Raw genomic sequence first — 13,846 nt, 5'->3', positions numbered from 1 at the left:
CGCTCTTTATGGGTCTGAAACTCACCCACGTTTCCAACATGAATACCCAAGGTCTCATTTGGGCTCGGGGTTCTCCTGCTGGGGAGCAGCACTGTAGCGTTCCACAACTTAAGGTTTCTCAAGAGTAGAACCACAGTCTCGCTGTGCACATATTGGGTATCCAATAAATATTTGTTAACTACCCAGTGTGGGTGAGATTTTCACCTACGCTGGCAAAGAGGTTTCTTGCATGAGACTAATGACGGTATTGCTTGTATTGTCCTTTCTTTCATGAATGACATGGGACCTGGTGGGTCCTCCAGAGAGTGGGCTGTGACAACATCCTTGGATCTGATGCTGCTGAGGACTCCTGTGGGGTGTGCAGGGGAAATAACTCAGACTGCACGACCCACAGAGGCGTCTACACCGCACACCACCACACCAACCGTGAGTGTCCCAGCGCTGCCTGCAGGTCTCCAGCAAGGGGGAGTGGAACTGGAGCTCCTGGGGGGAGGAGGAGGCAGAGTGAAAACAGCAGGCGCTCAGAGTGCCAACAGCTGGCTTCTCGAGCCTTTGGTGTGGATGAGGAGTGGTTGCCAGTCTACTTGAATTTAAAGGGTTCTTAGGAGGGTGAAAATCACAGGAGCCCTGCTCACTCCGTAAAAACCTTGTGCATCAATTTCCAAATCGAGTTCCATTTGATGGCTGACACAGATCTTCTACGGGTCCTACGTGGGTTCTGAAGTCTGTGGAGAAGCTGCACTAGTCAGACGCCCTGTCCCCTTTGGTCATGCAGAGTATTACCACGTGGTCACCCTTCCTCCTGGAGCCCGGAGCATTCGCATCTATGAAATGAACACATCCACCTCCTACATCTCTGTGCGCAACGCCCTCAAGAGGTACTACCTGAACGGACACTGGACTGTGGACTGGCCTGGACGATACGAATTTGCAGGCACTACCTTCCGCTACAGGCGGTCCTACAAGGAGCCAGAGAGCCTGACCGCTGCCGGGCCAACCAACGAAACGCTGATGGTGGAGGTAGAGCAGCCTGGTGGTTGGGGGCTCGGCTTGGTGGTCACTGGGTGTGTTCATAGGTCACGGCTGTTGGCCTACTTGTAACTATGGGGCAGAATGTGCAGTTAAGAGTGATCCATGTGCAGCTGCAGGGACTGTAGACTTGCTTTTGTCTCCTGTCTTTTCTTGGTGTGTGATGAGGGGAACACACGTTTCCATCTTTGGTCTTTATCCATTGATTTTTATAAATATCCACTTCTCTCCTGTATACTCAATGGTTGTGAGAAGAGCCCGTTCTGGGAGTGGGGAGCTTGCGATGTTTGGAGACATCAGCCTTCTGCTGCCATGTGCTGTGTGACCTGCCAGTGTCACAGCATTGACCCTCACTGGCCACACCTGGGCTGTCTCACTGGCCTGGTGTGCATGTGGGTCTCCTCCTGACCCAAGCCCTAGCCTTTTCCGCCATGAGTGTGTAGTCACTTGACACCGTCAGGCTTCTTCTGGCAACCAAATGTACCCCAGCGGCCCAGGCAGAGGGCAGCGCACACTGTGGATGTACTAGATTCCGCCCGTTTCACATTTCTGTGAAGCTCAGGAACAGCTCTTGGTTCAGAAGTTGCCGGTGAACCCACACCTCACCGTGGAGGTGGCAGCTTACCAGATGCCCCTACCCACTCTCTGGCCAGGCAGCCCCATCCCCTCCTCTGTGTCGGCCTGGGAGATGGCCCAGGGTGCTGCTGCGTCTCCACAGGCCACCTCCATCTCCCCAGCCCCCGGCCTTCTGCCCACTGTACATGTCCTCATCTTGGATTCTTTGCTTGCTTTTTCTCTTCCATCATTTAAGCTTTTAACTTTAATGACCTCAACAAAAGACAGATAATTTAGGGTGGAAAAAAATGGGGTTCTCTGGAAGCTGCTCTTCATGGAAGAGGGTCTGGAGAACATCTCTGTTGCTCGGCCATGTGACCATCTGCTGCAGCTTGCCCCCCTCCCACACATCTGTACCAGCTGGGACCCCTGCTGTGTCCTCAGGGAGAGAAAGAGACTCCAGGGCAGTGAGGCAGGGGCCAGTGTCTCTATCCACCTTTAATGTCAAGGGGAGCAAGCAGGTGGAATTTGTGTCAGCAAATGAAGATGAGGTTTCCAAACATCTGTGCTTACTGAGATGCAAGGGTCTGGTCTATGTTGAGGGCTACGATTAGGTCTCAGGCTAGAAAGTGCACGATCCAGATCCAATTCCATCACCAGGCACCACTCACTGGGCCTGAGTAAGCTGCTTTGCTAATGAAACCTGTCTCTCCTGGACTAAAGGGCCTTTCCAGCACGCCGAAGTCCCTGAGCTTCGAGGGGCAGGGAGTGCTCCCACCTGACTGTCCAGGCGTGGGCCTAGCCATGTTTACCTCAGTGTCCTGGTCACCTACGAACCTGGAGGAAGTGAGACTCCTTTTTCAGTATCACTTTCTGGCTCACTACAATGAAGAGGACCCACAGAGAATCCCAAAGAAACATGAAGGGAGATGCCCTGGATGTCCTGCAGACACTTGAAAATTCGTACAGAGTAATAGGTTACACAGCAGCAGAGTGGAATGTTTAATTCTCCTCGTTGTGTTTGAGTCTACTTGAGTCTTTCCCTGTTAGGAGGCTCATGTTCATTTCAAAGGATGGGCAGTGTCTGTTTTACCATTCCATCCAACTTCTCCTTGATTCCATTCACGTTTTAAGTGGTTTAAAGCAACTAACCAGTGTGTAGCTATTTATTTACCTTTAATTAATTTTATTTTTCTCCTTCTTCTTTTGTAGCTCCTGTTCCAGGGAAGAAACCCAGGCATTTCCTGGGAATACTCAGTGCCCCGGTCGGGTGCTGAGAAGAAGCCCAGCGCTCAGCCCAGCTACACATGGGCCATCGTGCGGTCTGAGTGCTCCGTCTCCTGCGGAGGGGGTAGGTTTCCTCTGGCGGCTCCTGGAGGTGGGGACATTGGTGCCCAGTGCATCAGGCCCTGGGGCACCCTGACTGGGTCCTCATCGGGTCCCAGTAAGTAAACCAGGGCTTATCCCCCTGAGCAACCAATCATTCCAAGTGACAGAGAAGGGAAGATGGCCCTGTCACTGGTGAGCCCCAGCCACCATGCCACCTTGCCTGCCTCAGTGTGGAGCCATGAGGACGTCCTCTGGTGCATCGTAAGATGTTTTAAGGATCACGTCGTTACTCAAATATCATTCAAATGTAAGTGGCTGATTATTAGATATGTCTGTGACGGGAAGCAGAATTGAGCATGGAAAACGGTGATGGAGAGTTTTTCTTTTAATTTGACCTTGTGTTAGACTTGAATTTACTGGAAGAAAACTCACTTTCAAGTCATAGACTCAAAACCACCCAGGAATCATGTGAATCTGATGAAAGTTGCAGTGAGATGCTATGAGAGGACATGTCAAAAAGATCTTCACGTGACAACAGATGGCTTTGCTGTCCTAACAACATACAAATTTTAAGCCCATGCTTTCCCTGATAAAAGCAATTCCACTGAAACAGTTTTTTTTAAAGAGCCAATGTGCCCTGAGGAAAGGTGGGAGTAAATTTGTAAATATTCGCGAATTTAGAATAAAACGCAGGCTCTGACATTCACATTTCCACCTGAACAAATGGATCTTGGCTTGGTGCATTCTCAGGTTTAGTGGTCAAGAAATTAGACAAGACTGTGTTTCAATATGAGAGAATGACATGAATAAAGAAAAATCAAAATTTGTATTCATATATTCACAATAGTCACTCTAAATACATGAGATAAAGGGGAAAAAGGAAAACCGAAAGGTAAAGGAAACCACACTAATCTGAAAAGCTAACACTTGATGGATGTTAATTCTTCCCATTTTAAACCAAACAGAAAATATTCCAATCATAAAGCCCTGGGTCTAGACACCAGGAGCTTTCTGTGGAGAAATGTGGGTCCTTTCTGTGCAGAAAGACAGCAAGCAGGTAGCTCTTCAGCAGCAGAGAGAAGCACAAGGAGGCCCTGCATAGGCGATGCCCCAGGGAGCCGCCATTTGTCCACCTAAGGAAAGGAGGAGCAAAGCAGCTCCGGCTGGGCGCTGGCTGGGCGCTGGCTGTGTGCCGTGTGGCAGCCAAGGGCCCTCACAGGAGCCAACACCATGCTGTTTGAACTTCCAGCCTCCCAAACGGCGAGCCAAAGAAACTGCTTTTCTCTATAAAGTGCTCTGCCTCAGGTTTGCCATTGAAACACTGAGAAAACAGACTAATTCAGTATCCTTTTGCCATTTTTGATAGGTTGATGCTGTTGGGGTAGTCAGGCACTTGGTCAGTTCCTTGTTAAGCATAGTGTCTGCTTCTGATCAGACAGGGGACGATGTCACAGCCATCTATAAGTGACCCTTGTCACCATCCTCTGTGCTCTGATGCACCCTAGGTCCTGTGAGTAGAGCGATCGTGTCTGGAGAAGCTGTCACTTAAGTACACAGGACTTCAGAATCTGAACACCTCCCAGGATCTCACGGTGGTTTCTCAGAGAGATCCTTCCTCTTCTGATTCTGAGACTCTCTAAGGCTCCTGCGCTGCACCCAACCGTGTATCCAGCACTCAGAGAGAGGCAGAGCCCCTTGCCCTAGGACGCACACGACTAATTGTGGAACCATCTCCACTGCCCTGCGTGGCTTTGCTTAGAAGGATAACGCTTTTGGCAACAGCTGGAATTCATTCTGTAGTTAGAATTATTGAAAATTAGAGATTCTTTGATAAAATCATAGTCTTTAAGAATGAATAGTCCTCTTTCGAGTACTTTGGCAAAATATGGAGATTTTAAGTGATTTTTAAGGAACAGGCCAAAGCTGGTTTCTATAGAAAGATAAAAGTAGTTGCTGAGCACATTGCTCATTAAACTCACCTCCTTCCATGGCCAGCGTTCATCTCGCCACAGCTAATGGATCCTTCTCTCTGGATCTCTTATTTTGTACTTTGAATTTTATAGCCTTCTCCTCTTATCTATTACTATGGGTCATCTTAGAAAATTGGCCAGCATTCATCTCACATTTCCATGGACTATGCGACTTTTCTCTCTGACAAAGTGAAGTGGCCATATGCAATGATGAGAAATTGCTTCACAGATGTGCTGTTGGGCAGAGAAATAAAACCCTAGTTTCTCTAAATGTTCAGCCAGATGACTAAGGAGACCCCACTCCACCAAGTGGGACTCATCGGACAGCACGATCATCCACACATGGGGTAAAAACGGGTCGTGGACAAGCCAAAGGCCACTGGACACGTGGCTGACTACACACAATTTTGTCTCCTCAGAAAAGACATTTGAAAACAGAGAAAGAAATATTTAAATTCATTGCCTGTCTTTTATTGTTTATATGGCCTATTAGTCAGGACTCTCCAGAGAAATTGAACCACAAGCTGAGATGTGACCACATATACAGCCACGTGTACATGTATCAGATATGTGTTTATATGTGTTCTACAGATGGGCTCGCACCATCATGGAGGGTGTGAGCCTCCATGCTGTCCCCAAGCAGGGACCAGGAAGACCAGTGTAAGGGAGGAGAGGTAGGGAGAACGGTGTAGCCACCCACGTCTGACACCCAAGGGCGGGAACCCACGCCCCAGGCCCCAATACCCATGTCTAGGTGCACACAGAGCCCAGGATCTTGAGTACACAAACCACATCAGAGCGACAGTCTCTGATTAAGGACCCCAGGAAATCCCCTTGACAAAAAGACATTGTGCAAGAATTAAGTGTGGGTTTGTGTGCTTAACTTTTAGTCCTGGTCATTTCCGCTGCAGATGAGGTGACAGGTGGCTGGCACACGGGGAAGCGTGGTGTCTGATGGACAGTGGAGGAGCTCCCTCAGAGGGTCAGGAAGGAAATCCTGGTCTGACAGGAGTTAGAGGAAAATTGAGGAGAGAGTCAGGGATTGTCGCAAGCCCCAGATGCTCCTCCTGGGCAGACCTAGGAGCCCCGACTGAGGCCCGTCTGTTCCCCTGTGGCACTGGACTCACTGGAAAGAGCATCTCTTGAAGCATAACCCTCACCTGCACCCTGAAGCCACTCCAGAGCTCAGGAGTAAACATCTGGGCACAGGCCAGGGAGTGGGAGTTTAAGCAGGTTTGTTTCAGTGTCTTCAGTGTGAGGTGTGCCAGGCACAGAGAAGTTGTTCTGCAGTCATGTCAATTAACAGTACAATATGGTTCAAAGGAAACCCAGAGTGAGCTCTTCCTTGGCCCCGGGCTAGTCCTTCCTTCCCCTGCCCTGTGGAGCCTTTCCATGTTGGGTTCCTGGGGACAGGTGAGCAGGAGATAAGGAGAGGCCAGAGCAGACTCCAAAGTCCTGCAGACAAGAGGAGCCTGTGGATAAGTGAGGTCCCTGCTCTCTTGCTGGACGCCCCAGACTCCCTGAGCTGGGCCTGCTCAGACAGGAAGTCCACTTCCATGGGGGCCCAGTTGGGCATGTTGGGATTATTTTTCATTATAAATGTCAAAAATAAATAAAAATGGAGAAGGCATGCCCATCGCTCCGTGGCTCCTCGACCTGATGCCGTGCTAGGGTGTGTGTATTCCACATGCCTGGGCCCCTTCACCGCGGTCCTTGGAGAGCAGCCTAGTTTCTCCTATGCCAGTGAATTTTTACTGCCAGTGCACTGGCATATTTAAGCATTATTTAAGTATTATTCACAGTGAATAGACTGTAAAATATTCTCAGAATTGTCTTAGAAATTGCAAATATTGACTCCACTTGGGGAAGTGTTTCCCAGGGGTGATTACCAAAAGTCTAAAAATTTTTCTTTGGGGGAAGAACTTTTCTACATATGGGTGCATACGTATGCATGTATGTACTTGTATGTGACCCCACACACAATTAGTTTGCTTGTAGACACAAAGGCAGAACAGTAGCATGAGAGCTGAGTGACGGAGTTGAAAAGATTCTGATTTTAACTTCATAATCTCAGGGCTGTCAGTTTAAGATCATTTTGTGAGAAATCTTGTGGAAAAGTAACGGCAGGCCCTTAGCATCTAGGAGCCCAGGCCAGCATCAGCATCTCTGAGGGACTTGTTAGAAATGCAGATTTTTGGGCTATCCCACAGCCCCAAGGATGGGGCCCAAAGTCAGCTGACACCACTGCCTGGTATTCCTATTGTGCACCAAAGCTGGCGAAACCCTGGTGCAGGGGACCCTTGCCATTGGGCTTTTGCTGTGGACTTCTCTCCAAACACGTCATATCTAATGTGCAGTCCCTGCCCTGATCTCCAGGCAACCCCCAGAAATTCCTGAAATCCCTTGTGTATAGAAATTGCCATGGAAAACTATTGTTCTGGAGGAAAATTCTAAAAGAACAACTTTGCTGCACACAGAAGCTTGCATAAATGGCGATCAAAGGATTGCCTCCGGCTGAGACAGAGAAAGTCTAAGGTCTTTTTGGAAGGTGGGCAAAGATGGGCTCAGTGAGAGCTGGGAGAACAGAAGACCAGGGCATCCCTGGAGAAGTCCCAGGACTGGGCCTGGGGAGCTAACCCACCCTCCCCGCTGTGATTTTGAAGGAAGAGGAGAATAGTTTCTGTTAACAGAATCCCAAACTCTCCTGATCTTAACAGATTGAAGTCCCCACTTTAACAACCCTCAGAAGCAAACTGGAAGCCAGAGCCGTGGTGGAGCAGGGCCACCATGGGTTCCACATGTTGCACAGAGACCCTGTGGAGTCTCCCCTCAGAAGGCCACTCCCATGCCCAGTGCTGGGAAGGCGTGCCAGGCGCACCCAGGGGCTTGCTCCCACCAGCCTGCCCAGGGACTGCGCTCTTCCTGGGGCTTCCCTGGGCCTGTCTGCCCAGGAGGCGCTTCTCTCTCCAGACCCAGCTCCCCAGGAGCTCTCCCCATCCCTTTCCCGGATTTCTGCTCAGCACGGGCGCCCTCTCTCTGCCAGGGGCATGTGTGCCTCATCTTAAAACAAGCTCTTCTCCCCTCCTCCTACTCTTTCCTTTTATTTCTTGTCTTTTAACATGAAACCTTTCACAGGCGTCTTCTGCACTTCCTGCTCTGGGCCCCATGCAGGGGCCACCTGCTTGTCCAGAGAGGGAGCCCGAACCTGTAGCCACAAGACCTGCTGGCCAGGACCCATCCAGGCACCAAATCCACGGGCTCTTTCCCACCCTTCTCTCTGCGACCTGCAGTGCTCTACAGCTGATGACGCTGTCTTGGAAACTGCTTCTTCCCTTCATCTCAGGACCTTCATCTCCATCCATGCACACATGTAACGAAACAGGCCCTCCTTCCCTCTCTCTGGCCCCCAGCAGAGGTGTGTCCTCACATCTCTCCTCAGCTTACCACCCGTGAGCACTTTCTGCCTCCATCCTTGTTCTCTGCAACCGGTGGACACCTCCACTCTTGGACTCCCAGCCCGTCTCAGCCCCAGTGTCAGCCCCTTCACCACAGACCCCTCTGGTCTTTCCAAAGTCAGGCTTGACTCTTTTCAAGTAACCCAAGAATTTCTGGCAGTCCATCTTCCTCTGTCTCTAGGTCCCCCCACCCCGACTCCCCACTCCCAGGCTCACTTAGCAGATGACTTCACGTCTGTTCTCTTCACCTGCCTCGGTAGATACACCACATGCATTTTCCCTTGTAAATTTCATGACACTTACACTCTTGTCTAATTGTGTAAAACAGTGTTCTCAAAATCATTTAAATTTTACTACTGGTAATAAATAAAATTATTTTCATATCCCTGACCTTACAGAAAATATTCCTGGTGTTCTCAATGATGCCAGTTTCTAGGCTTAAATAAACATATGATATCTATATATGTACACATAAATATCACACATCTGCACACAAACACAAATTTACTAATATATTGATGTAAGTGAATATTCATTTGTTATATATGGTTCATTAACATTCTTACCAAAAATGGAGGCTGAATTTATCACAAGGTAGATTTTATTACATTAATGGCAGAGCTCTTGTTTACTCCTTTATTCACTGAATTGTGACCTTCATCCCTAATATTAGAACCTTCTTACGTTCTTGCTGTGAATCATTGTCTGATGACTTATGTTTCTCCATGTACTATTCAATCCCATCCTCTCGTATTCAACATTTTCACATTTACTCCTTTAAGTATCATTGAGCAGTAGTTTTCTTTCATGTATTAAGATGTACTAAATTTATTTCTTTTGATGTTGGAAACCTTTTTTTTAAAAAAAAATTTTATGCTTTGGAGCAATTTAAGTAACTTTGGTATTATCTATTTCTTAGCAGTTGGTATAATTTATAACTGAAGAATGAGAATCTGTTGCTTTTTCAGGAGGCAGATCTATAATACATTTTAATATTATGAATGGTAACTGTATAAAAATTTTTATCAATTTTGGTGCTATTTTCTTCTAATTAAGAAAACCATCTTTTTAAGGGATGCAAAATTTTTATTTTTTATGTTTAAACTGAGTCTCTCACTAGATTATTTTTATTTATTCTACATATGAACTTTCATTTTCATTTCTGATCTTGTAAGTTTCTACTTATTACTTCTTTTCTTTTTCCGTCAGTATGTGAGTGACAGTTCAGCCAGGAATGCAGATCCTAACAGGAAGTGTTCAGGCAGGAGGCATTTAATACAGAGGATTGGTGGTTACTAGATAGAATGAAGGAGTCAAGGTCACAGACAGACAACTCTAGCTCCCAGGGTGGCTCCAGTTTTTGAAGGTCAGAGAAGCTGTAGGGGATTCTAGCCACCACAGGAGCAGGTGATTCCCCGGAAAATGCCTGAGGCCTACTGCAAACGTTTGCACCTCCCAGAGCCCAGGTTATGTCCACTGGGGCAAGAGATGTGGTGATTCAACTTCTTACTCTTCTTCCTGCCTGGTCTTGTGCTAGTGCTCCCATTGGTGGGTCCAGCTGATTGCCACATGGACAAGGGATTCAGAAAACACACGGCCAGTGACTGCCACTGAGCTGCTAGGAACAGTGTGATGGGGGGGGAGTTCCAGGGCTGGGGTTACAGTGTTCATCTTCAATAGATTGACATCTGCCATCGGATTCTAATGCCCTGGCCTCTGGTTCTCTATCTCTTCCATGACCTTCCCTTATTGGTTTCACCTATTTCCATTCTTATTTATCCATGTCTGTATTTAAGACCATGAGTTGTCCTCGGAATTTTGCTTTATCTACATCCCACATATTCCTTTTTTGTAACATTTTCATAAGAAAATTTTATTTTAAACCTGCCAACCACTCTCTTTTCTGCTCTATTTCCATTAACCAGTTAAGCTGTCCAGGGTACACAGAGCACTTCACCTTTCTTTCCTTATCTTATACTTTTTTGTTTATCTGCTTACAGTCATTCTAATGTCCTCAACTGAAGATGGTGCTGTCCTCACAAGGGGCATTTGGAAAACTGGGAAGGCATTTCAGCTGTCACTGTGATGGGTGCACTTCAGGCACTAATGGGTAGACCCCGGGATGCTAGAAGCCTCGAGGCATTGTGTCTGAGCTGCACAGCAGAGAATAGTTTTGCCTCATGTGCTGGTAATGTCCCATCAAGAAAAACAAGTCACAGCTAAAAAATAACAGAGTCAGAACATGCACCCCCACTAGACAAAGCCAACATTATCTTTGAGAAATATGTGTGTGTTATACCTATATGCATTCTTACTTGGTTATCACATGAGTTTCCTGGCAGGTAAAATCTGGATTTCCTGGCAGGTAAAAACCCAGGGCCTTGGGCATAGGAGTTTGAAATGACACTAAGGCTATTCAAAGTAAAGCCAAAAGAATATCTCCAATAAGAAAGAAAAATATGTATATTAGTCAGTCAGCTTCTGCTTCTGTTTTGGAGTGAAGCACCTTTTCCATTTGCTTAGCTAAGGGGCTCTACCTTGCTGGGAATCCCCAGTGATCTTTTTTGAGACTAGAACACAGGTTTGAATTCCACATGTTTCTAATTTCAAAGCAGGAAATCAAACTGAAGTTGTTACTTGTAGACTCACGCCCCCTAAAACAGTGTAGGAATTTGGCTAAAGAAATTTAAAAAGGAACTTTGGCTTGAAACGCAAGTAGAGGAAAAGTTAGCTTTCCTTGCTCATTAGGGAGACCTCCAACAGTGTTAGAAAAGAGGACAGTTCCTCCGTACGCTCCTCCCTTAAATGGGGTCATTATGATGATTACCTTAAGAGAGTCCATAAGATTCTCTGAAGAATAGTTTTAAATAGACATTTGTTTCTTTTTCTAATTTAATAGTTTCTCATTCCTGGTGAGCAAGTAGAAAAGTGAGTTCATAAAACATGATCCAAATTCAATCTTGGTATTGATGCGTAGGTGAGTCATACCAAATGTGTCCCAGTTCCTCCTAAGTAATGTATAAAAGAAAGATTACTACCCTACGTTGATGATTTTTTTGGCAAAGTATTAGTTAACCCCCATTAACTTGTACGAGCTTAGAAGTTACTAAACATTAAAAAATTGGCCAATGACTCACCAAGTACTTATGAATGAGAACAAATTAATCCATGCCAGCTACTGAAATTACAGAAATGAATAACACATGTTCTCTGCCCTCCAGAAACGTGTTCCAGAGGATGACATGTGTTCGTTAGGCCAACCTTGCAAGAACCGGCCTATGATGCATGCCTCGAGCAGCAGAGACATTGCCATTTGGCATTTTGCCGGGATGATGAGCACAGACCTTGTGGGGCTGACATCGACTGTTTAACTCTCAACACCCCTGACACCGACATAGCAGCAGTCTTCCCCTCTCTGGAAACAGCTGGGTGTCTCCAACTCAGCTCAGTTCCCTGTGGGCTCGCACCCCACCCTAAGGCCTCATGTAATCTCTTACCTCCCAGAGGCCCCACCCCCAGACATATGGCCAGATGAAGTGTCCACCCTCTGGACAGGGAGGCCATTTCAGCATGAATTTTGGTGCAGACATCTGGACCATAGCACCAGGTCCCCACGCTTCTGCCCAACTTCACTGCCACGTTGGGGCTTTCACAGTCCTTCCCTTTGGATAACTGGTAGGTGGCTTCACTGCAGCATGGCTCACAGGACTCAGGACGTGTTCCTTTACTGTCACAGATTATCATGAAGGATAAAAGTGAATGGCATGTTAGGCTCAGAGTCAAGCAGGGACACAGGCTTTTGTCTTGTGGAGCTGGGGTGCACCTCCTCCTGGATCATGGATATGTTCACGACTGGGAAACTCTCTGAACCCATCCTTTAGAAGTTTAGTGGAGGTTTACATAGGTAGGCCTGATCGAGTACTTCATTGGCCACTGGAGGTGAACTCGGCCTCCAGCCCCTCTCCCCTCTCTGAGGTTGGCGAGGGCAGGCCAGCGCTCAGGGCTGAGAATTCCAACCTCCCAATGGTGCCTCAGTCTTTCTGATGGCCAGCTGCCTTCCTGAAGCTATGGGGCCCCCAGTCCCCAGTTACGCCTTCAGCATGCATGTATCTTCCCACACTCCAGAGAGTCCCAGGGTTTGGGGAATTGTGTGTACTCTGTGACACCTGGGTAAACTGAGGCATAAAAGTCACAGCTTCTCATATGGCCTAGAGTAGAGGTTCTTAAGGTGGCCCCTGGTCTGGCAGCCTCTGCAGCTCCAGGGCTTTTGTTGCAAACTGCAGCTCCTGCAGATCTATGCATCAGAAACCCTGGGTGGCCCGGGCTTCCCGGGGTTTTCACTAGCAAGGGAGTCTGATGCGGGACCCCCTCCCCACCAAGGGAGTCAGGGAAGGCAGTGCCAGGGTCTCACTCAGAAGGGAAAGCCATGTGCCTGGTGAGCCCAGAGGCATGGCAGTGGGGGGTACCTTCCAGGTTCAGAGGACAGCACCTGGGCAGGCCTGGGGGTCAGAGGAGGGGGAAGGCCACAGGTCAGGGTCACAGTGTCACATGGCTGCAAGGGAAGGGTTAAGTAGGATTTAAACAAGGGTAGCAGTAGGAATGTGGCATATGTGTTCGCCCATGGACACGAGGGAATTTCCTTTAGAAAGTTGAGCCCATCTGGCACAAGTACAGCCTGTCCCTCCTGAGTGGATGGGGCTTCGCTAAGGACTTGAGTATGGAGGCATTTGAGTGCTGCAGTGCCCCCAGTGCCTGTCTGTCCCACGTGTGATGGCACAGCTCGTGTGGCCTGCCAAGGTCCCAGCGTCCCTGAGAATGCTGGATTTCTGGGACATCACTTGCTTTTGCTGTGCTTTCCCTTGAGGAGCCACTGGGCTGCCCACACTTCCTCCAGGTCCTGTGCTCACCTGCTCTGCCTCGGGCTGGCCCAGTGGCACCTGAGTGGGATCCTTGGAGCACTGGGGTCTGCAGATTCCACTCCAGCCCTCGTCTGCCTCCGCTGGCCTGTGGCTGTGGGGTCGCAGCTCCTGAACTGCACTGTTGTGCTGACTTCGAGCACAGGCACCCCTGTGCTGCCCCCCACTTCTGCTCTCCCCCCGGATCACTCCTGCCTGTGGGGATTGGCCCCTAAGGCTGGTCACCAAACCCTTTGTTGACTTTCCTGAGTCCATCTGTTAGAATAAGGGGGTCACAAACTCGCCACGTGCCGGAACCGCTTGTCCTAATTACCTTTCCTTGCCCACAGCCTCACGTGCAGTGGATGCCAACTTGACTTCTCATCTCTACTCTTAGAGGCACTGTGTGTGACTTAGACCTTGTTCCTTCATATGAATGTTCTTCAGGAGAATAAATACATTCTCAAATAAATTTTCTTACACTTTCACAGAGTATTCCGTGACTTTCTCAAAGTCACGACTTCTCTCTATTGTACGAACTTCTAATTATTATCCTTCAATTATTTATAGTCTCTTTTGATATCACAAAAATATACACAGCATAAAATCACCA

At 48.0% G+C, this 13,846-nt stretch overlaps 1 protein-coding gene and 1 long non-coding RNA gene across 3 annotated transcripts in view; both read left to right on the top strand.

Moving 5' to 3' along the window:
- Adamts16 (ADAM metallopeptidase with thrombospondin type 1 motif 16) overlaps positions 1-13,846 on the top strand; it is a 124,967-nt gene that overhangs the window by 69,320 nt on the left and 41,801 nt on the right. For both annotated transcript variants that reach the window (XM_078018537.1, XM_078018534.1), the window contains exons 15-17: positions 303-426; positions 776-1,020; positions 2,797-2,935. In XM_078018537.1, the coding sequence (XP_077874663.1) occupies positions 303-426; positions 776-1,020; positions 2,797-2,935 (508 nt within the window). The remainder of the gene's footprint in view (positions 1-302; positions 427-775; positions 1,021-2,796; positions 2,936-13,846) is intronic.
- LOC144365791 (uncharacterized) lies at positions 2,942-13,721 on the top strand. The gene is made up of 2 exons (XR_013424553.1): positions 2,942-3,220; positions 11,560-13,721. It is a non-coding gene; the product is annotated as an uncharacterized LOC144365791 (long non-coding RNA).

This window comes from Ictidomys tridecemlineatus, chromosome 1 (genome assembly GCF_052094955.1).
Source record: "Ictidomys tridecemlineatus isolate mIctTri1 chromosome 1, mIctTri1.hap1, whole genome shotgun sequence".
NCBI lineage: Eukaryota > Metazoa > Chordata > Mammalia > Rodentia > Sciuridae > Ictidomys > Ictidomys tridecemlineatus.
Note: the sequence above shows the minus strand (reverse complement) of the source record. Positions and strands in the feature narration are given on the sequence as shown.